This window comes from Cynoglossus semilaevis, chromosome 11 (genome assembly GCF_000523025.1).
Source record: "Cynoglossus semilaevis isolate Cse_v1.0 chromosome 11, Cse_v1.0, whole genome shotgun sequence".
NCBI classification, from domain to species: Eukaryota; Metazoa; Chordata; class Actinopteri; order Pleuronectiformes; family Cynoglossidae; genus Cynoglossus; species Cynoglossus semilaevis.
The window spans coordinates 1,933,583-1,957,034 of NC_024317.1; the positions used below are offsets into that span (position 1 = coordinate 1,933,583).

Genomic DNA, 23,452 nt, shown 5'->3' on the forward strand with positions numbered 1-23,452 from the left:
CTACGGTGGCTGTGGCAGGAGGACGACCTGAGTCTGGAGCTGGAGGATATGCAGAAGGAACTTGAGAGCTCCCAGGGAGAGAAGGCCAAGACGGTGAAGGACGTGTTGACGTCCCGCTGTGTCAGGTGGCAGCTGCTGACCCTGGTCATCCCCTGCGCTGCTGTTCAGTTCTGTGGCATCAATGCTGTACGCTCATATATTCATTCACCTTCATCAGACATCAGAGCTTCAGTCGGCCTCATCAGGGTCGACGTGGTGTAAATGCTTCTTTCATTTCTCCTCCAGCTCTACTTCTACGCCTTCGACATCTTCCGTGAGTCAGGAATCCCAGAGGAACAGATGCATTACCTGGCCATCGGTCTGGGAGCCACTGAGCTGATCGCTGTCTGCCTGTGTGTGAGTGAAATCAGGACAGAGACCAAGGAAGAAAGAAAGGAAGAAACAAACAAACAAGGGGGAAAAAGAGCAGGGAGAGGAGGAACGAGAATAGAAGAAAGGAAGAGAGGAAGGAAGGAAGTAGTTAGAAATGGAGACATGGACGGAAAAAAGACACAAGGAAGGAAGGCTGTAGAAAAGGAAGAGACAAAGGAATGAAAGAAGGAACAAAAAAAGAAGGAAGCAAGTGTTGCATGGAGGTCAGAAAGAAAGAAGGAAAGACAGAAGGAAGGAAGGATAAGAACTGATGACGCTGCTGTGTGACATCACTGCTTTGCCTCAGTCCTTTCTGATAGACAGAGCCGGCAGGAAGAAGCTGATGGGTTATGGTTATCTGCTGATGGGCCTCACCATGTGTCTGCTCACCGTCATGCTGTCCATCAAGGTAACGTCTCACTCTCCTGACTCTCTCTGCTCTGTGGCTCACACCAACGTCTACCGTTTCCTCTCAGCATCTGAACTTCATCCCGTACGTGAACATCGGCCTCATCTTCTGTGTCATCTGCATCTATGGACTTGGACCCTGTGAGGTTTTTTTTCCACTGGTGTCAAATTCATTTAGGAAAAGAGCAACCTTCACATCCAGTCGTCTTGTTGTTCCAGCTGGAGTGTCCATGGCTCTACCCGCTGACCTCTTCCTACAGGCCTGGCGACCTTCTGCTTATGTCATCAGTGGGACGGTCAACTGGCTCAGCATGTTCGTCGTGGGCATGGTGTTTGGCTACGTGGTGGTAAGACACGAGCCGACCGTCACTTCAGTGTTTGAACTGAGTCTATCTCCCTCTGCTGTTGATTTAATGTGTGTGTGTGTGTGTGTGTGTGTAGGAGGGACTGGGTCAGTTCTGCTTCCTGATTTTCGTGGTCTACTGCTTCATCAGTGCAGGATTCATGATTCACTTTGTCCCCGAGACCAAAGGAAAGACCATGGTGGAGATCACAGAGGAGTTCCACAAACTCAACTACAAGAACGTGGCTGCAGTCGACGCTGAAAAGACCGAAACGTACATCGGCACCAAATTATAATTTAACACTTTGAACAGTAATTCTTTTATATTTTATTATTTTCTTTATGTCATTATTCAAACAAAAAGCAAGAGCAGGTCTGTGTTCATGTACTATTACACAAACACACTGACCTCTGAGTGAATAAAAATGTATGTAAATAAAAATACATTTATAATATAATATTGATACAGTGGCCAGAGCAGAGTATTGCATGTGACGAGTCTGCAACTGTTGTAAGATTTTGCTCCTGATACCAAGAAATATCAAGTTACGAGTGCACAACCAGGCACTTTACCCATGTTTATAACAATAATATAAAATGTTTTTAAATTATTATTATTTTATATCATCAATATATTTGTTTTTATATGTGTTTTTGATGTTTAGATTGGGGGGGTTAATTGTATATTTCTGGGGCGCTGGAACGAATGAACAAAAAAAAAAAAAATCCAAGCCAGTTTTTTTTTTCCATTGTGATTTATTTGACGCCATCATCTCTGAGGAAGATGAGACTGGGTAAGTACAAAAACAAATACTTAAAAAAGTACGCTTGAGTTGAAATATCTTCAAAGAAAGCACGCCGCGCACACATGTTCTGCAGCAACTGCGCCGAGCGAAAGGATAAAATACCAAGTGAACACGTAGTACATTTGTCTGGGTTTTTTTTTCTTCTTTTTTTTAAATTCATACAAAAGTGTCATTGCAAGTCGCTCTGTTCAATTTTCAACCTTTAGAAAAAAAATCCACTGCTGTGCACCGTCAGTATTTGGAAGGCACTTTGCAACAGACCAAAAGCAGAAAGCGGAACCATTCGGGTCTAAAGGATCGGTGAAAAGAACCGGAGTACCGACATGAGTGAAACAAATCAAACACACTTCTTTAACAACTTCCATCTGATTTCAAAATCACAACTCATGTAAAACTGATGCAGATACCAGTGCAGAATATATAAAATCAAAACAAAACAACAACCTCTGTCTAAGATTTGAGCTGTGCAGCTGGCAGTGTGAGCACCTCCAGAGAGGTGGCGCTCTCACTGCCACCATCCAGTGATCGACATTCAGATCTCACCTCCGCCTGCACGACATCAACGCAACACGCAGTCCGACTCCTCCAATCAGAAATGAATGGCCATAACTTAAAGACTCCTCCAAATAACACGAAAATTCTACATATGTACAGGACCACCACTGACAGACAAGGATCCTATTGGTCGTTCCATATATTTATATATATATGTATATATATATGTATGTATGTATATGTAAATGTATAGACTGTGTATAAGTCTGGTATATACACTTGTTACAATCACAAATAAAACCATAAATAATACAGGAATGTGTCGACTTCTTCACAAATAATATGTAAAAAAGCAGGGAAAAAAAGTGAATGGACAAAAATACACACACACGTTATACCCTAATCTGCCTCACTCACACACACACACACACACATACACACACTCAGATTTCCTCTTTACTTTAGGAATTTCACAACTAATAAATGTGGGGAAAAAAAGTGAAGTAAAGTGATGAGGGCTTTCAACCCAAACAATATACTTTTTATGTACTTTGCATTTGTGTAATTTAACCAAATTTGTAGAATTGTACACAACCGAGATTATTGCATGATTCAAATATATATATACAGATATATACTGTACGCGTGTATATATGTATATATACATATATACACACATATATATAAGTATATATGTGTGTGTATATATGTGTATATATACAGTATGTGTGTATATATATGTATACATATATACATACATACACATATGTATACATACATACATACATATATACATATATACATATATATATGTATATATATACATAAAATCAGTCTCTGATTCTGCAGTGTGTTTGGAACATTTAAACGAAAAAAAAGAAAAGAATTTCGATTGACATGACATTTGCATACACTTTGAACTTTTTCCCGTATTGTCCAGCGTGGTGTAAAAACCAGTTCAGTCTGGTTTGTTTTCATCACAGGAATGTCACAGATTAGACACATTTTAAATGTAAGACAAGGTAGAGAGAGTTGTGCCGTTAGTGCATCGGGGGTGTGTGGTGGTCAGTACATAGTGTGCAGTTAGGGATGGGCGAACTCACACAAACGTAAAATACAACTGAACGTCTTTTTTTCTTCTTTTTTTTTATGTTGATGAGAGAATTTAGACTGTGCAAAAGTTTTAGGCAGTTTCCTACATTCACCAAATCCAACTGTGGAGAAACCAGAGGTTCAGTCCAAACCATGTGGACCAGTTCTCTTGTCAAGCAGGGCCGTGTGATGGCATAGGTTTTTTTTTTTTGTAATAATTTAACAGTCTCAATTCAAATGTGGCTTTTAGCGCCAACACCTCCTCCTCCCCCGACCCTGATGCCCCGTCTGTCGTTGACGATCTGGTTTCAGTTTCTGGATTTACTATAAATAGTGAATGTACACACCACCCAAACAGTACTGCACATACAGTACTGTATATGTAGTACTGTATGTGCAGTACTACTGCTTCGCTCGGTCTTTTGTTTCTTCTCTGTGTCGGTGTCTGATGCTGGTGCAGTGATTAAATTCCTTCAGCTTCTATACAACAGTTCTTCCTCCCCTCCCGTCCCGTCCCCTCCCCTCTTCCTCACCCATCACTAAGTGCAGCAAACGAAGATGACGAGACACTAAAGAGACTCCGAGGACATTACGTGAGCTTGATTACCCCCCGCGGTGAAAAAAAAAAAAAAAAAAAAATTGCATCACTTTTGGTCAGTTCAGAGGCAGTTGGACGAAGGAGTGGATCCTTTTTTTTCTCTTTTCTTTTTTTTTAAACGCCTTCAACTGTTGCACAAGACACACAGTAGCCCACGCTGCTCCGTAACAACTCATAATTTACAGTAGGAAAAAGTACTGAATAAAGCAAATCACACAAGATCATTGTTTGACAATAAAAAACTTGTATACAACAAAAGCAGAGCAGGAATAAGTTAATAAAATAGAATTTGCATTTTATCAAAATACACTCGGAAAATAAACCTGACCTTGGTCCCTGTTTGTTGAGCTGCGACTGAACAAAAAAAAAAAAACCAAACCTTTCACCGATGTTTCGGGGGCTGCAGGTCCCAACAAGCTCAAGGCAAGTTTCAAGAACAATTGAGCAGATTTTAACATCTGAAATAAAAAAATATTTCTTCAAAGAAATGGCTTTTCTTCCTTGATTTTTTTTTCTTCTATTTTTAAAGAAATAATTATTTGGACTGAACGAGTAACAAAACTCACAAATATTTGTTACAACATAAAATAAAGGTCTATGCTCGGAAATGGTAAGATGCTAAAATAAAATAAAAAAAAAAAAGAGGGTTTTGCTTAAAACAATTCCATTCAGTTCATCCAATGAGTTAAAGTTCTTTAATCAAACCGATGAGGTAGCTTCACTCCCGTCACTGAGAGCATTTCCTACATGTTCTATATTTATAATTTAAGGTTTTCTCTTCGAGATTTCAAAATTCTTCCAAATATTTGTTGATGTCAAAGAAAAATAAAATAAAAAAACACTATTCCTGAAAACTCATCAACTTTGACAACAAAACTGTTTCTTGTAACAAAGTGATTCATGAAAAATGCCCTGGGCCTGTGTGGGACACGGTGTCTGTAAATACGGAGACGTTTTTAAACCAAATTTTCAGTTGAGTCAAACATTACTGCATACAGAAAAAAAAAATACAATTTTTTAGACACGACAGGGTCAGAATAACAACTGTCCATGAGGAGAGTGGTGAGGAGCTGAACCAGTGGGTCTCAAACTATGGTATGCATACCACAGGTGGTACATGGGCGCCCACTAGAGGTAAAAGGTGAATCTCTAATAATAGTGGACTATTAAGAGGAACAAATGTAGAAAACGAAATTTGCTGATACAGAGTTTAAATTATTTTTTAATATTGTGGGAGAAATTAATAAATATGAGAGGCAACATTTTAACACTTACTGGTTTTTTTTTTCTGTATGCAAACTCAAAGGAAAAGTTTTATAATTTAAATCTCAACTGAATTTTTTCTTCAGAAAACCTGAAAAAAAGTCAATAGTGAGCTCTGCTCTCTTGTTGCTGAGGTAAAGAAGTCTGTTCTCACAGCCTTCAGGGAAAAGAAACAAAAAAAAAAACCTGCTGCGAAGGTCAGGAGTTCATTCAGTGTAAATGGGCCGAGAGACGACGGAACTTTTCTCACTTTCAGAATACAGTAAATAACTCATGTCATGTCAGGAACACGCGTGCAGCCGAGATTAACACAAGAGCCGTGAACGACGGGAAGTCTCGCAAATATATTAGACACGTGGAGGAAAATCCCGACCTTCGTGTCGTTTCTTTGAAAGCAACATTTACACAACGAGCACTTCGCATTCTCTGGAAAGGTAGAAAAGATAGGAACTGTGAGTCCGTGTGACAAAAATATCGGTTACACACATTAAGGAACTTAACCAACGGAGAAAAGTAGTCTTGAGGCAAAGTTATTCCCAAAAACAGAGCGCTGTCTGTGGGCGACCCGGCTTTGTCCAAAAAAAGAAAAGAAAAATAAAAAGAAGAGAAGCTCCAGTAAAATGTTGTCACTTCCCTCCAAAGTCCAGTCCGCTCTGACCGGCCTCGGCGTCCACCAGTGAAGAGGCGAACGCCGACTGGACGATCTGAAATCCAAAAGACTCCAGCAGGGACATGTTCTGTTGGGGGGAGAAGGGTGAGGCGAGGGAGGGGGCCAGTTCACTCAGGCCGGACCTGGACAGCCCCTGGGACTTCAGGGCTTTGTGAACTCGGTGCTGGTGCTTGTTGAGGTAGGACTTGGTGCGGAAAGCTTGGCCGCAGATGCCGCAGATGAACTTCTTCTCAGGGTCCGTCTTGGTCTTGGACTCGTCCGGAGATCCAAGCGTCCCCGAGGAGGTCCCTCCGTTGCAGGACAAAGACTGCATTTCCAGCTCAGGTCCCTCGGATTTTTGTGGCGATTTGAACTCCTCGCTGTTGGACAGTTCTCCGAACGATGGGTCGGATTCTTCGGACTCCAGATGAGGACATTTCTCCGTGTTCTCCTGCCCGTCTGCAACGAACACGACAAGGACGACAGTGAGAGAGGTTGAACTTGGAGGACACTGAACACTGACGAATATTGGACGACTCAGGGAAAACCAAACATCTGTAATCCACAAACTGAAACTCCAGGTGGAAGGAGATAAGGCCACGATTTAAAAAAAAAAAAAAAAAAAAGATTTTCACATTGAACAAACGAGCTCAGCCACAAAGCCACACAGTTCTCTCACTCATCCATTTGCCCCTCTTCCACTGAGTTCTCACTGTGCTCATCCACAGCCAGTGGGCCATTCCAACACGTCATGCCCCTCCCCCCCCTCTGTCGGACGAGACTGACCTGAAACTGGCCCCTGGACGGGGAAACCAGGCCCCCCACCACTGGAGTGACATTCCCAGAAACAGGGAGCCCCACCTGGCTTCCCCACGAGCAGCTCAGACCGCTGGCCCGGGGCTAGAGGAGCAGGCGGGGGTAGAACTGGGTGTCCAGGGGGCACGTGAAAGTGGGCCCCTGCCTCAGTGGAGGTGAGAAGCAGTTGGTGACTAGCACTCAGGCCTGCGTGACACCCAGGCCAGGGAGAGAGGAAGAAGGAAGGAACAGACACAACAGTCCGATGGACAACATCACCTTCATGTCAACACCAGTACAAACCCTCGGTCGTCCAAAAATTTAAATTTTAAAAATTAAAAAAAAAATCTCATTTCTAAAGAAATCCATCTGACAATTTTAAACAAGTGATAAAAGCACAAAGTTTGACAAATTTAACTCTTAAATTTGCCTGATTTGTTATGTTCATGACCCCAGTTCTCCACTGTGTGTCACTGTTTCTTTTTTGTTTATGTTACAATTTTTCACCTTTAATTTCTGCCCTGTGTGGGGGCAAAAAGAACTGCATTTGTTGATTTAAAATATTAATAAAACAAACGTAACCACCAGTTGTTCCTTTCAGTATTTAAATACATTAGTAATTAAAGTATTTGGAGCAAAACCTGCTCCAGGTTTTGTGTGTGAAACTGTATGACGGACAGGTGGTCCAGTGTGGGCGGAGCCTCAGAGAATCTCTGTCTCTGGTTTATGTTTTCATCACTTCATCAGACTGAAGAAACGCTGCTGCTGTTTCACATCAATGCAAATGTAAAAAAATAAAATAAAATAAAAAGATGATTTTACCCGTTTAGCTTCACTTGTTTTCTCTGCCAGGGTCAACTAGATGATGTCCTGCCCCCCCGTCGCCCCCCCTCCCCCGTGCCCTCCCACAAACTGGCACAAGTTTCAATGACTCTGGGGCAAATGGAGGAGCACAATCCAACAGTCATGCAACACTGTGCACTGCTTAGAAAGACTGCAGATGGGCAAAGCCAAGCAGGAGGAGCCCCCCCCCCACCCACCCAGGTGTATGCTGCCATGGCCATGCAGGACACACACACAAACAGCATGACATTATGAGTAACAAACACTTTTTTTTTTCCCTCTGAGACACAAAAATAAAACAGATTATTTGACTCTTTCCACCCAGGGATCCACTGAGGAGTCGGCCAACGCAGAATTTCGGCCCAAAAGTTCATTTTTGGTTTTGTCCAAAAGACTTTTATCGCCATAACAACGCTATGCTGAAAAAGGAAGTTGTGATGACGCAAGTAAAGAGCGCGACCAGCGCGGTGAGATCTGATCGGATCCTCAGCACTTCCTGTCGTCTGCACTCGATCCGTGTAAATATAAAGATAAATATAAAGATGGTTCACTGTGATGTAGGAATAAAACAGCGCTTGAATTTACTTTGTGGGTTTTTTTTTTTATGAAGGAACAAAATTAATTTTAAAATCTTTCAGCGGCCACAGATGGTGCTAGGGATGGGGGCGGGGCATGACCCCCTCAGACTCACAGTGACCCTGATGTATGTGACAGTAGAAATATTTTACAGTAGAAATATTTTACTCTCAAAGTATATGGCCAATACTACACAATATAGAATTATATTTGTATTTAGATTTTTTTTTTTTTTTAATTGCTTCCTGATCCTGGATTTATCGGCGTATTACACTAGAGTTTCCACCAGATATTTGGGACTGAATTATGCAGCCCAGGTTTGAAGCTCCTGCTCCTACACTTAGTAAGAAATGATAAAACACTAACGTTGTCTTCAGCAAAGACGGGCAGCGAATGAAACTGCTCTATTCTCAGTGGTTCATGGGCGGGGGTGGAGGGTGGAGGGTGAGGGGGGGTGAGGTGGATGTTGGCCTGGTGTCTACAACATGGACAGCGATGCAGAAACACGATTCCCAACAAAGCAGCGAAGCACAGTGAAGCCAAAGACACAGAACTCTGGGATGGGGGAGGCGACTGCTTGCCTTCCACCGAGGACTGGCGTCCCATGTGGTAAGCGGTGCCGTTGTGCATCTGCAGCCCCCCCCTCACCTCGGGGAAGGTGTGCATTGTAGCAGAGGGGGGCAGTGGAGAGCCGTGGTGTGTCTTTATATGCACCTTAAGGTAGGAGGCGGTGGAGAAACCTGGGACCAGAAGAAGAAAGAACAAGGCAATTGTTGTACACAATAGAAGCCTTGGCTGTGGGGGGGTGGAGGGGTGGAGGGGTGACGGGGTCCAGGGAATGAGGAGAGTCTGTGTCTGCATCAGTACTGACAGAAAAGTGTCATGTCAGTACTACGTACCGTTCAGTGTTGACACTGAGAGGTACGTAGGGGCTTTGGTTGACACATCGACGCTCCTTTCCCAAAACGTTGGTTCACCTTCTAAAAATGTGGCGTTTGGTTTGCTGACCCACTTGAATCCTTTTTTTTTTTCTCCTCGGGGCAAAAGTCAGATTTGGTTTCTCCTGCTGTTCAACTGCCAGTTAAAAATATTGCAGAAAAAGTTCAATCTGAAGAAATCTCTGAGCCCTAACTTAGCTTTTCCTCCGTGCACAGTACTGGTTCATCAAAAATAGAACCTTATCTCACACATGAAGCAATCGCCAAACCAACAACCTGCTCCGTTAATCAAAACGTACTGAGCAACGTGATGATGTTATCAAGTTTATCACAACACTTTCATCACTTTTGCATCACCTTCTGGCAGCAGATTCACCTCGGTGTGCACTCGATTGAATTCAGACTTTTACAGCTGTTCCATACCGATCCAGGATCCAGCCAGGTCGGAGGTTAGTGTGGTTTAGTGCGGTGACCCAGAGTTGAACCAACAAACGGACAAACAAGAACGCCATATTAACAGCTCTGTTTCAGCAGCAGAAAACTGTGAAACTGGATCTGATTGGCACAGCTGAAGAGAAAGTGAGAGCCGCGCTCACAGACATGAAAACACACATCACACACCTTCCAGATGGAAGCGACGTGTATTTGTCAAAGTCCTGACATTCTCTGTCACACCAGAGTCACAGGGAACAGCTACAGATACGAGATGTTCTCAGACAAACTGCCCCCGGCCGGGGTAATACAACGTCAAGGGTCAGACCAACGCCAGGATTCTTTCCAAATTGGGGTCAAATCCTACGAACGCCGTCTGAATTCGTGACGTTTGCCAAATAATTACCTTTGTTGCAGATGCCACAGTAATTGTGCGTCCCTTCGCTGTGTTTCTTCAGGTGGTCCGTCATGTACGCAGCACGCAGGAACTTGCCACAAACTTTGCACGGGATCTTGTCCTCATGGCAGGCGAGGTGTGACCGCAGGCGATCTCTTGTGGCGAATGAGGCGTTACAGATCTGTGAGGTGGAGGAAGAAGGAAAAAAAAAAGATTCCAGTGGATTCCTTCTTTCATTTAAGACGAAAAAAAAAAAAAAGATTCCGGTGGATTCCACTTTCATTAAAGACAACCTTTAGTTGAGCAGATATTTATGATGTAAAAGCATGTGCTGTGGACTGAATGGTACCTGGCACTTGTGTGGTCTCTCTGTTGTGTGGACTTGCTTTATATGTCCATTCAGATGATCAGGTCTGGAATTGGGGGAAAAAAAAGTTGAATTATAAAGTGGTTTTGTGGTTTTATGAACTGTCGTGATCCTGTAGACCCTGGTGCAGAATAAAGATGAACAGGGGAAAAAGTAGAAAAAAAAAAGTCTTTAACTATGGGCTTTGAAAACTAATGAAAACCATTTTGTTTTGTCTAGCCTTCTAAGATTTAGCCGGAGCTGCCAACAGGCCACAACAGCACAGACGGTAACTGTAACTGGTACAGAGGAGACTCTGCTGGGTTAAAAAATGCTGTACAATAATAGCCTGTGATCACGTGACAGGAAATCAGCATTAAAAAAAACCCACCCTTACTGTAATTGCAGTCATTGTGGCTTGTCACTTCAGATAAGCTCCAAATGTTCCTCCTGACAGTGACGAGGTCTAAGTTTGAGTTAGAACATCTGTCTAAACACCACAGGCTTTGGTTTAACCTAAGATCTCTTCCTGTATTTCTATCAACACTTTAATTTTTACTTTTCTTTTTGATACTGATGGAAGTCAAGTTCATTCTAAAGCAGTTCGTGTGTCGAGTAAACATAAAAATAATAAAAACATAAGATAAATCCGTGTTTGTAATTGTCAGACTATGGCGTGTGTGCTACAAGCACCTAAACTGCAATACCACAACAAACCGTTAGGGGCAGCCTATAGTCAAGTGGATAATGGATAGACATCTAAGAGTTCCCCCGCGTTATGACCTTAAAGCATCGACAGAGTATTGAATACAACAGGTCTGTGTGAAAATGAAAACTGAACTGTATTTTCTTAACCATTAACCTCCGATGCAGAAGGTGGCGCAAGTGAGTTTGTAACTGACTCGGTGAACACAACAAGCTCGGTAAACTGTAGCAGGACATGAACCTTTAGAGAAACGTAAAGTACCATAACAGTGAACGAAAGCTGTCGTTAACTCTGACTGTGTTTGTTGTTTATTATTGTTTATTAAACCACATGGAGACGTTTACCCAATGACAATAAAAGCTCGGCTCACCTGGAAAAGCCTTTACCACAGCTTTGGCACACATACGGTTTGCCCACGGACCCATCGTGTGATCGTACGTGGTACGACATCCTGTCCTTGCGTTTGAACCGCAGCCCGCACACAGGACACGCGTACGGCTTTTCCCCTGAGTGGGAGAGCTTGTGTCGGTTCAGGTGGTAAACGTCACGGAAAACTTTGCCGCAAATGTCACAGCCAACGTGCCGCCTGGTCCTCTCCCGTTTGCGACCGTTGTCCAGCGTCAGCCCTGCGTGCAACTGCAGTCCGTTCTCAACCAGCCCAGGGTGGGACAGCAGGGACGCCGAGGACAGGCTGTCACCGAGGTTGTTGATGCTGTTGTTGTGGCTGCTGGAGGCTCCGTGCTGGGCTTCGTGGTTCTTCAAACGGGACGCCTCGGTGAACGCTTTCCCACAGGTTCCACACGGGAACAGTCCGTTGTCCTTCATGGTGCTGTGGTTGAAGTTCAGAGCCTCGGCGGCCCTCTTTGGTCTCCCTCTGCCTCTCTTGGATCCCGGTGAGTCGGCGTCCTGGTGAAGTGAGTTGCCTGTCATTTCTGCCGACGGGGACACGGACACGGACAGCCCCTCCACCGGCTCCAACATCGGCATCGCAGACTCACCGCCGCCCTCCAGCAGCACGACGGCCGCGGCGTCTTCGCTCCCCTCCACATGCATTTGCGCATTGTTACCAAAACTCTGACCGTTCAACAACAGTCCGGTTCCGTTCACCAGGTCGTGTTGTGTCACCGGGAAACCCAGCTCCGAGGCTGCGGTGGCCTGGAAAAGGCTGGCGTCTCCTCCTCGGGCGGTCGGCACGAGGATCTGAACGTTCGACTGTTTGATGACCTCCTGACAGATCTCGATCACCGACCTCATCAGCACGCTGTCATCAGCTCCGGAAAACACTCCAGTCGCACCACGATCCTGGAGGTGTAGGCAAAGTCCAGGATATCTTTGAAAACTTTCGGGCTGATCGTGTGCATCTCCAGCTCCTTCGTGTCTCCGTCGCCCTCCGTCTCGCGACTAAAGACCGACTCGAAATACTCGCTGCAGGCGGCCAGAACAGCCTTGTGGGCAGGGAAGCTTTCCTCGCCGACGCGCAGGACCACATCGCAGAACCTGCCTCCATCTTTCCTCTGAACGTTGAGGTTGTGTAGCATCTCCGCACTGTGCTTGCTCACCTGGTAGGTGTAGGAAGAAGTCCAAGACGGCTCCGCTACTTTCTCCATGCCGAATTCATCCACTAACGACGCTTGCGGGCGACAGCGGTCGGAGGAATGACGGATTGTTTAGTCGCGGTTATGATGTGTGGGTGAGGAGAAAGCTAACAAAAACACCCAACAAACAAATCTCACCTCCTCGTCCGTTTAGCATCTGCCGTTTAACGTTAGCAGTAGCAGCAGGGAAAAATGGCAGCCCCCCAGCTTCCTGTGAACTCTGACCCTGCTTTCTTGACGGGTGGGGGTCGATATCATATTGTCGAGAGAGAAAAAAAAAGAAAAAAAAATCAGTTTGTCAAACACGGTCACGTTCGGCCTCAACGCTCCCGTCGTCGTGATGGCCTTCGCTCAGGAGGAGCGTAAGAGAAACGTAGCTCCGCCGTGGACCCTCGTGTTTTCATGGAGAAATGTGAACACGCAGCAGGTCCACTCTCTTCCTGTCTGCTCTGTTTGTAAGAGCAACCCCTCCCCCACCAGTCACTAACCAACCCACCCAGCTACCCCCCTCCCTGTGTGTCAGCTCACTGTGTAAACCCAGCAGCATTATTGTACCACACGGTGCCACCTAGTCAGGTCTGTCTGTCTCTGTCTGTCTCTGTCTCTGTCTGTCCTCCACTTCATGAGACAAAACACTCGGACACTGGAGGTGTGGTGTTGGAAAACATCTAGAAAAGTTATTAACCAACCACATCAAGAGGCTTCAGTTATTAGAAGCTATTAAGTTTGTCCACTGTGGGCTAATGTACCTACAGTGATCCAACATGGCCACAACTACTGATTTTAAAGAGAAAAACAGATATTAATTAATTCATTAATTCAATTTTTAAAATCAATATTATTGTTCAGAAATCCTGTTTCTCTATCAGCCAATCAGCTGATCTACCTGTCCTCTGAGTCAACTCTTCTGTAAGTCAGAGAGTTCCTTCTTTGTACAATTCCGGGGTCACACCAGGACACAACAACTGTGTTAGTGCTCCATCTATGGACTGACATCAAGCTTTTCTGCAGTTATTTTTAGAGGTTTTGGAAGTTTGGTTATAACAAAGTATTGTATTGATTTTTTTTAAACATCAATTTTAAAGACACCCCTGGGGTTTGTAGCAAAGGTTGTTCCCAAACAAACCTATTTTAGACTGGTGTAAAAATGATTTCTGACATCTGATACACTTATGTAAAAAACTAAATCACCTAATTGAGGATGAATTTATATTCCTCCAAGTACACATTTACACATCCAGTACTACTGCACTGTCACGGCTCAATGACTCGACTCTCACTGACATTTCAGTACACGCAAGTTAGCAAATCAAAATGCTAACATTTTTTCAAAAACATTTGAACATACTCTGAAGACACAATAGAAAAATAAAAATAAATAAAACAGATATACATTGTTACTCAAGTTTTTATTTATTAATTCTATTTGTGCTTTCAGCACATAAACTGCATCCCCAACACCCTCCAGACCATGACAGTGTGAGCAGTGCCGTCGCCAAACGGTGGCGTGGACGGGAGAGGATACATTTCGAAGAGAAATGGGAAAGGAAAAAAAGAAAAGGCACAACCATCCTTCCTCTGCAGTTGTCTCGTCATGCTCCTGCCAATCGCCTTGATTGGAAAGGGCCACTATTCATACCACAACACAAGGGTTGGGTGGAAACAATCATTCACAAACCAAATGACCCTTTTCTCAGTGTGTGTGTGAGGGAGAAGAGGGTTCAGGGTGGACAAGACAGAGGAATGCTACCAGCTCTGAGTGATCATCTCACAGTTCAGTCTACTGCAACAGTTTTAACCTTCCCCAAACCCAGGTAAAGAAACCAAACCACCATACCTATATACAGGGAGCATTACATCATTTCCCATGGTCTGTACAATTAGGCCTATACAATATTTACTGTGCATCATCTAATACAAAAAACAACCAAAAACTTCACTCGGCTACAAAAAAAACAACAAAAAAAACAACCCAAAAACATCTCCATCCGTTCCCTCTTCATAAAGCAGTGATCAAGATTGAAGTAATGACATGGTTTGACTATCCAGTTCTGTGCACTGTCTTCCAAATTAAAATTCACATTTCTATGGTAACAAGGTGGAGGAGATCTGCCCAAGAAAGGGATGGGAGGGGGGACTTCCTGCTATCCAGCACGGTTGCTTCTTACGGCCGCAGCTCCAATTCATCGACGCTTATGACCTTGGCTGGCATTGAAGGGAGGGGTTGTTCCAACACATCTGTTCCAAACCACTTAGACAGGCCTAGAGGGGGGCTGGCTCCGTGTTGCTGAGAACCATTTGTCCGGTGGGGGCCTTGGCTCTGTGACAGAGGTCCTTGAACACCTGGATGAACTACAACGAGAGGCAAAGAAACTGATTAATTCTAGGGATAGTAACAAATACGCCCCCTCAGCCCATTCTTTACAAAACTCTTTTTTTAGATTAATTCTAGACACTTGAAGTTGTTTCTCAGACTGCAAATGCAAATTCATCAACTTAACTTTATGTAGTCGAACACTGAACTCCCTGACTGACAGTAGCTGTGAAGGGTTGAGTTAATCCAACCACTTAAAGTGACTGAGTGCAGCCACGACTGAACAAACACTCAGGACTCTTGACATTGACCCAACTCACTCGGTCTCTGTTGCTGAAGCTGCTGCTGCATGACTGCTAGCTGCATTTGAGTATTTGCTCTTGGAGGTAGTATTGGATGCCCTGTGGCACTGAGAGGGTACAGCGGTTGTCCGAGGAGGGCAGGAGGCAAGCCTTGTAGTTGTGTGAGATCAACCCCAAAAACAAATATACCTGCCGACAGCAATTAAAAAGAAAAACAATATTGAGGTCAAACGTAGAACAAAGTACGGCTGAGAGAAAATCATCTAATGACACATAAGGGGTGTAACCAATGAGCATCTTTTATGGTGTTCACTAAACAAACTAAAGAATAAGATTTTGACCAGCAGTCCCTGTCCACCTGCCGACAGCAATTAAAAAGAAAAACAATATTGAGGTCAAACGTAGAACAAAGTACGGCTGAGAGAAAATCATCTAATGACACATAAAGGGTGTAACCAATGAGTATCTTTTATGGGGTTCACTAAACAAACTAAAGAATACGATTTTGACCAGCAGTCCCTGTCTTGTCCTCTTTTAGGGGGCAGTAGTGAGAGGATTTGGGATGGACAAGAGATGAGCTTTACTTTCAAAATCAAATCAATCAAAATGCATTCCAACATTTCTTCCTAATCTGTACAGTGTTTTTTTTTTTTGCATGTAATTTATTCCGAATGTATGTCATGCAGAAACAAAACATGTAAAGTGTTGTGTTTGTCATCCTTTACCAGGAGGACATGCTGCTAGATCTGTAATTATAAACATTAATGCGACAAAATTATCATTATTATGGTAATTTTATAGTAGATCTGAAATATTCTTAGAAGAAACTTGTATTTGTTTATATATATGGTAATAATATAGTCAGTCATTTGATACAACTTCATGATGATGACTGAATCTGTGAGAGATTCTCACCCTGGAGTCAACCATACAGTCAAACTGCTGCACACTCACCAGCTTGCACAAGTGCAGGTCCAAGCTGCTGGGGCTGGATGCCCTGAGCTAGCATTCTTTGAACCACATTCGGGTGAAGCTGGGGAGGCGGAGGACGCATCATGGACACGTGTGATAAAAGTGGTACTGGGTAGACTGGACGAGGAAACGATGACGATGTCCCCGGGGGTGCCATGGCTGGTGTGTGGGGCCCTGAAGAGCCGGGCCTGAGACGCTCTTGGTCCTTGGTAGGTATTGTCTGTGAACTGGCCTTGACCCCAGAGTGGCCTGCACTTCCGTCCCCCGCTTCTAGGCATGTGTTTGGAGAGCTGTTTCCTGCAATCACATAAGCCCAAGACCAAAAAGTTTTAGTTTTGTCGTACATGAAGTAAATGTTAAAATAAAGGAACCAATGTTCTGTACCATCATGAGAATGTGCTGCAGCCTCCTCTTTGTCTGTACGACCAGAAGGTTCATCCTTACTCTTCTCTTTAGTTGCGTACATTTTCCGGATCACAGATGTAGGTGTAAATGAAGGAGACAACTGTACCGGAGAACAACACCATAAGGAAAACCGTGGATTAAGTTCTGGATGGATTTAACAACAACTCTGAAATGAAAAATAACCTAAGAGAGATGAATTTATACTCACCATGCTGGTGACAGCATTTCCTGGAGAGTTTCTGCCTGCAGGCTGAGAGCCTGGACCAGGGGAACGAACACCACGCTGTGGTCTGACGAGTCAAGCACATAAGACAGTATTAGTATGATGAGATTGGCAGTGCAATACATTTCAAAAGTAAAAATAATAAAAAAAAAAAAAATCATTTACTTCTATGCATTTTAAAAAGACCAGAAGTACCTATTTCGAAAAGACTTGTCCTGCAGTGGCTTGTTGTAGCTGGACTGGAATGCGTGTTGGGCCTGTAGAGCCAGGTCATGTTGTAACATCAGTGCCTCCAGGTCGGCCTGATTCACAGGCATCGAATGCGCCCTCATCTAAACAAGCAATAAACACAGTGAGATGGTGAGACCTCCAGCCTCTGTCCACGGTGACACACATCAGCTTAAAACACTACATTCTGCTGCTGAAATTTAAATATATATATCGTTTCCAATACAAACATCAAGCATCACCTGTGAGTATATTATGATATATTTGTGTACAGTTTGTTATATACACTTAAATATCACAATATTTCATTTCACGATACCATATTGATAGTTTACAGCTCTGTATTGATTTTTTTTTAACAATTAAATTGGAAACATTCATAGTCTTGGTTCCTTTAAAGTTTTCTCTAGTGATTCCAAATGTAGATCCCTCTGTTCCAATTTTAGTAACCTGACATTCAGATGGAGCAGCACTGTGTGTTTACTACGATGACAGTTCACCCCTAGGCTTTCAAGTATCTCATATAAAGTTTTAGATATTTATTTATTACCTGTTGCTGTGCAGCAGATCCTGGGCTGATGGACCTGTGGACGTCAAACTGCTCAGGAAGCATGGGCTGAGGACCAACAGGAAAACCTTGATGCAAGAAGGGGGAGAAAAGGAAAAAAAAAAATCCACATTACATTTGAGCTTTGAGATATGAGAAACTGTTCTTTTAGAAAAAAACTAAATCTGTTAGATGTCAATTTAAATGTCAACATAACTTCAACAAATCTGTTGTTAATGCTCTCTGGTCAGTCTTAGTCTCAACTCCAATTACCAACATGTAAGTTATGAGTTGCTTTTTTTTTCACCCACAGAAGGAGAAAATATGAGAAAATAGTTTGAAATTATCTGACTATTTTCTCCTCACTGTTCCATTAACTGGGTTTTATGATCTGCTGTTATTATCAGGTTATTTCTAATTTAAAAAAAGTAAAGAAACTCTGCTGTTATTATCAGGTTATTTCTAAATAAAGAAAATTACCTGCTGGAGGATGCAACCTGTTGAAGTAGTCTGGTGAAGGCGCCCTCTGTGCAAAGAAAGATGGTGAGGGGCCCTTGTGTAACAGGGCATGGAGGGGGGCAGAAGAGGTCGTACCCTCGGTGGTGCCCAACAGGTTGCTAAGAAGTGTAGGTGAACTGCTCCGACCTGGACCACCCAGGAGCTCCTACACCAGACACAACAGCACAGGACGACTGTTTAGAAACAAAACCTTTGTGTATTTTATCACATTAATGCAACAAGTCAACACAAACCTGGAAAATATTGTTCTGCTGCTGTACAGGCACCTGAGCTTCAGAGACTGCCAACGGAGTGGAGTCTGAGGGCTGCTGTGGTCAAACAAAAGGCAAAACAAAAAAAAGAAAAAAAAGAGATTGAGTTGAATGCAGTATTGCAACCCCCCCTAACAACATATACAGCTAAAAAGCATTTTTCTAAAAACCCAACCCCAGTAAGCACTCAGCAGTGGAGACAATGAAGACAACAACATATACAGCTAAAAAGCATTTTTGTAAAAACCCAACCCAAGTAAGCACTCAGCAGTGGAGACCAGGTGAAAGACAATTTCACCTCAAGTGTCGGAAAATTAAATTTCAAGTAGTCTTCATAAAATTAAACACACTGCTGCTAATCTTTAAGAAGAACAAATGCAAGAAAACCACAAGTATGAAAACAAATTTATGCCCATCAACAAATACTATATTTTTAAAAATGAAAACCAAAAATAGGGTTCAAAGAAATACTTACATTGTTTGTGTTGGTTTTGGGGTGAGTTGGTAAGGTTCCACTTGCCTTCATGGTGCTAACCAGTTTATTGAAGGCCGACATGTCAGTGTCACGTGAGCGATGACGGGCACTGGGGCCGCCAGTCAAAGCCTCCTCTAAATGCTCAGCCATGAAGGGCGTGCCATTTCCCCTGGCTGGAGGTGGAACCCTACGTTCCTGTGGTCCTGCACTGAGCTTCATCCCCTTCATCCCTCCCTCCACCTCCTCCAGTGAGAGCACCACTCCGGTGTGAGCTGTGTCCAGATGAGAACAACGTAGTTACTGCTTGAATAAGGGAGGTGACGCAGCCTAACAAGTTGTTTAATCCACACCGGCAGGAACTACAATTTCACAGCTCTCCACCCTCAGCAACTGAAAATGTATCTACAAAAGCTACGGGTTCTTTCTCTTAGTGAACTTTGTGAACTTACTGCCTTCACGTAGCCTTGCTTTGTTTACTGACAGAGTGGAGAGAAGTGGCTTCAGGTCAATCTTGGCTTTGTGAAGCAGCTCCAGGATGTCCACCTTTTCCCGGCGCTCTGATTGAATGGGTGTGAAATATGGTGCTGGGTCTTGGCGAGGAGAGATGCAACGTGGTTCAAGCCCTTTAGAAAGAAGTATAGGAAAAAGGATTTAGGACACCGTGCAGATACGAGTCTGTGACAAATGCATATCAATTAAAATAATTTGGTTGACATGACACACTGACAATAATAAAATGAAGGGAACTTTACTTGATCATCACTATTGTGTGATAACGTGTTTCAGAACCATTTTCCATACATGATTATGATGCAGATTTATATGTAGGTTCCATTTTGCATTTTGTATTTTTTTAAAGAAATATAGTTCAAGTTGCTCAGGACATTTCATCTTAAACAACAACACCTAAGTGAAAAAGTATTACCTGCAAGTGTTTCCAACTCCTCATGAGGAGTAGACCTCAGACTGCTGGACTGGCTGCCTGAAGGGCTCATATTACTGGAAAACCACTGAGTGAAGCGGCTGGCTGATGCAGGGCCCTCCCCCAAAACATCCTCTATCATCTGAAAGACAGAAATAGTCACGTGTTGGAGTGAACAATAAAACCTGCAGACAGAAAGGTGCAAAAACAAGATGACACTTACATTCAGAACGCTTTCCATGGATTTAGCACAAAACGCCTAAGACGATTGCAAGCAGTGTCATTGCATGCACTACTAGTTGACATTTTGGTACTGGTTTCACAGAGTCACAGAACTTTACTTTTAGATAAATAGATAGCACTTTATTAATCCCTCGGGAGTTTCCTTCAGGAAATGTAGGACACTGGGTCTGTTAGTTACCCATTTTATTCAAATCTAGTTCAACTATAACAATGGGCATAAATTTGAGCTGTGGATACATTCAATCTTTTTGAACAATGTGGGCAGGATCGCACTTACCAGCGGTGCACCATTCAGTGACTGACAAGAGCCTCCACCACAGATCCACCTCAGTGACCTCAAGCCCATACAGCAGAGGTAATCAAATGTTAGCCAAATTTGTGAGGTTAAAATAATTGGTTGATGACTGCTATAATGCTAACTATAATTAAGGGATCATTTAACCTTCAACAATGAAAATGAACTTGTTAGCCTCTAGTTAACAACATGCTGATAAAAACCTCTACTGTTTGGTTTTCAAACAACTACAGAGTGCACCCCAGGACTTACAGAGGCCAATCCAGGCATTGTGTTCTCAAGGTTGAAGAATTCATTGAAATCAAACTCCCTGGTTGACTGTTCTGGCAGAACATCAGGGTGAGGAACCTCCTGATCGGCTGTAGACCGCAGACCTTCTTGTTCTACTTGTCCACCGTTACATTCCACCACTGGAAAATAAAAACAAAAAAATAAATAAAATCACAAGTTAACTAACCCTGAGCTGTAGTGTTACTGTAAGTGTGAATAAATAACTTTTTAAATGACATGCCTTCTTTTAAAGACTCTGTCCGCTTTCTTGGCCGTTTGGACCTGCGTTTGTCGTCCTCTAAGATTTTGTCATCAAATCCGATAAGTTCAATTGTCTCAGACTGACTCGTTGGACCCTCGGAAAACCACTCTGGCTCCTCTTCTGCATAAGAGTCATTCCTTCTTCTCTCGCTGAAGACACGTTTGTCACCAAAATCTCTCTATGAACATGATTGGGACATTTTTTAATTTAACAGTTGTCTCTTCACAAGATTTAAAAAAAAAAACAAAAAAAAAAAAAAACGACCAATGAGTCAAGACCAACCCTGAATCTCTTGTCTTTGAATTCTCGCTCACGTTCCCGTTCTTTCTCTGCACGAGCTTCCCTCTCAAAAGCTCGTGCAGGAATTATACGTCCACTCCCAATTCTACGGGCCCCTCCTAGACGGAGACTTTCGTTCTCCTTATTCTCCAGGGGACTGATTGGGCGCCGGATATGAGGTGCAAGTGCAGCATTGCCCTGACATCCACCTCCAAAGCTGCGTCGTTGTGGGCTCAGGATGACATCTATATCATCCTCTTTCAACCGCTCCCGAGGGTCTTCAAGTAACAGACAACACATACTTCAATATCTTATGTTATTGATTACATTTTTTCTCCACTTCTCTTTGAAAATTTGCTTGCAGTTTTGAAACATCTCAAAACAAATTTGTGGGTCTGACTTTTGTCGTTTACCTGGGATTCTTCGTTTCATAGGAATCCTATCATCCATGAAGTCCTTCTTAAAGCCTTCCATTGGTGAGCTGCGCTCTGAAGTGGGATACAGCGAGGCATGCCACTTCTCAGGGTCCCAGACACCATCACTGCATGCAAACGTTCAAATGAATCAAAAATGGCAGAATTAACCTGTACTTTTAAGTTTTCTCAATTGTTACTTTTTTCCCTGAGGTCTGAGGTAGTGTGAGGCCTAGGTGTAAAACCGTAGAAGACAGGATACCATTGGTACAACTGCCTTTGTACAACGTTCTATTAGAGTAGATTTTTACCTGTCATATTTCTCAGAGAGACATTCTGGCCTTTCGTTGGAGATTGGCAATTCTTTGATTTCCAGAAGCTCCTCCTAAAAGAGGCACCATGACAAAATTTAAGAACAACTAAAAAACAAGAGTCCCGAGTATAAACTGTATGTAACGAATGCATATACTGCTATAGTTTTGTTAACCTTTGAATATCTGTAAGGTGCTGCAGGTACAGACTGCTGTTTTACATGATCCACAGCAGCATCACCAGTCTTCAACTCAACACAAGTGTCGTTCTCCATGACAGACTAGACACAGAGCAAACAGCTTATTTCCCAACGATCTATTCCTGTCAGAAAGAAAAGTCAACATAAAATCAAATATGACAACAAATGCTCTCAGTCTTTAAAACATTTTTAATTAGAAAGGACACATTACATCAAACGCTGAATAGTGTACATTAATAGGGAATTATTTAACTTCAGAGTTGGAGCTGAATCGAACTTGAACACTGTTAGCCAATTAAGCGAGTTAATTGACAACAGCCAGTGCCGTTTACGCGAACCATAGCATGAGCTAGCTTTAGGAGAACGTTTTTTCTAAACACTAGGCTATAGAAAAACATTAATAACAATTTATTATTATTCCAAACCATCGTAAAGAGCCACTAAATTTTACAAATATTTGCCAAATTCATACATTTGAGTTTCGTGAAACCAACAAATAGCCAGTGTTTGTGAACAGTTGTCTAAGCTGACGTCCTACCAACACAGTTAACCCTTCATGTTGTTTGCTGAACTAAAATCGTACAAATTTCAAAGGAGTTTGAGTGTTAAGACTAGTAACAACTTACTCAGGTTTATCTTTGTGAGGTCCACTGCTCGGACCGCGTCAGCTCACGACTGTTAGCCAGTAAGCTAAACTAGCACCTTGGCTAGCCAGCTAACTAGCTGGGGAATGGGGATAAATGCCCACCCAGCGACTAACAAGTCCAGTGCCGGCTGAGCGGTTGTTGACTTCTAAACAAACAGAATAAATACGGGGATATATTCACACAATGATACTGGTCTAAATAAAAGAAAAATTAAGTAATACAGAGACCATGTACTCAAAACAAGTGACAAATCTTTCTCTGTTTTCTAAGTCGTAGCACAAATTTTCCTCAGATCGCCGCTTTAAGAAGGTCCTTGAGAATGAGATGTTTTGTGCCCGTGGCGCCTTTGTAGAATTGGCAGACGTTACGCCGGGTCAGTGGCTCATAAATAAACTATGACAAACTTAGCGTTTTGTGTCTCGTACTATCATCAAAAGCTATTTACCAGTGTAAAAATAAATATGCTTTATAGAAGGGAAGTTTGTTATTACGTTAGGACAGTCGAAAGGCAATATTTTGGTCAGCTATTCATTGTCATAGGGTTTGCTTGATTTGTTGTTCCGACGTAACAATGTCCGTGCACTCTCAGGAAACCATAATATACCGCCCCGTTAGACTGTCAAGGTATTAAAATACGTGTTACCGTTACGTTGACAGGATTCGGTACGTTGGCACTTTTGT

General features: G+C 43.0%; 3 protein-coding genes across 4 annotated transcripts in view; 1 reads left to right on the forward strand and 2 right to left on the reverse strand.

Annotated features, from left to right (window-relative positions):
- The window catches only part of LOC103385771 (solute carrier family 2, facilitated glucose transporter member 11-like), a 5,300-nt gene extending 3,221 nt beyond the window's left edge, over positions 1 to 2,079 (forward strand). Inside the window, exons 7-12 of the mRNA XM_025060437.1 lie at positions 1 to 186; positions 286 to 396; positions 719 to 820; positions 888 to 960; positions 1,039 to 1,166; positions 1,261 to 2,079. The exon at positions 1 to 186 is cut by the window's left edge and continues 2 nt beyond it. Coding sequence (XP_024916205.1) covers positions 1 to 186; positions 286 to 396; positions 719 to 820; positions 888 to 960; positions 1,039 to 1,166; positions 1,261 to 1,458 — 798 coding nt within the window. The 3' untranslated portion in view covers positions 1,459 to 2,079. The remainder of the gene's footprint in view (positions 187 to 285; positions 397 to 718; positions 821 to 887; positions 961 to 1,038; positions 1,167 to 1,260) is intronic.
- Positions 2,080 to 3,754: 1,675 nt separating this feature from the next.
- On the reverse strand, positions 3,755 to 13,964 carry patz1 (POZ/BTB and AT hook containing zinc finger 1). Its single transcript, XM_025060475.1, is given in 6 exon segments — positions 3,755 to 6,524; positions 8,861 to 9,019; positions 10,056 to 10,227; positions 10,396 to 10,459; positions 11,469 to 12,357; positions 12,360 to 13,964. Coding segments are annotated over 6 exon segments (2,112 nt in total). The 5' UTR covers positions 12,706 to 13,964; the 3' UTR covers positions 3,755 to 6,042.
- A 119-nt stretch (positions 13,965 to 14,083) lies between these two features.
- Positions 14,084 to 23,097, reverse strand: eif4enif1 (eukaryotic translation initiation factor 4E nuclear import factor 1). Of its 2 annotated transcripts, XM_008319750.3 has the most exons (19): positions 22,751 to 23,096; positions 22,101 to 22,246; positions 21,925 to 21,998; positions 21,614 to 21,741; positions 21,204 to 21,478; positions 20,901 to 21,099; positions 20,642 to 20,799; positions 19,855 to 19,993; positions 19,379 to 19,552; positions 18,930 to 19,201; positions 18,437 to 18,511; positions 18,165 to 18,348; positions 17,688 to 17,773; positions 17,105 to 17,241; positions 16,895 to 16,976; positions 16,666 to 16,786; positions 16,264 to 16,578; positions 15,328 to 15,498; positions 14,084 to 15,045 (listed from the first exon to the last, which is right to left on the reverse strand). In XM_008319750.3, the coding sequence occupies exons 2-19, from the start codon at positions 22,197 to 22,199 to the stop codon at positions 14,858 to 14,860; spliced, it is 2,877 nt and encodes a 958-aa protein (XP_008317972.1). In that variant the 5' UTR covers positions 22,200 to 22,246; positions 22,751 to 23,096; the 3' UTR covers positions 14,084 to 14,857. The 2 variants fall into 2 exon arrangements, with proteins under 2 accessions (XP_008317972.1, XP_016892205.1); XM_017036716.2 differs by lacking the exons at positions 14,084 to 15,045; positions 15,328 to 15,498 and having other exon boundaries at positions 16,229 to 16,578; positions 18,437 to 18,508; positions 22,751 to 23,097.
- Between the last annotated feature and the right edge of the window lie 355 nt (positions 23,098 to 23,452).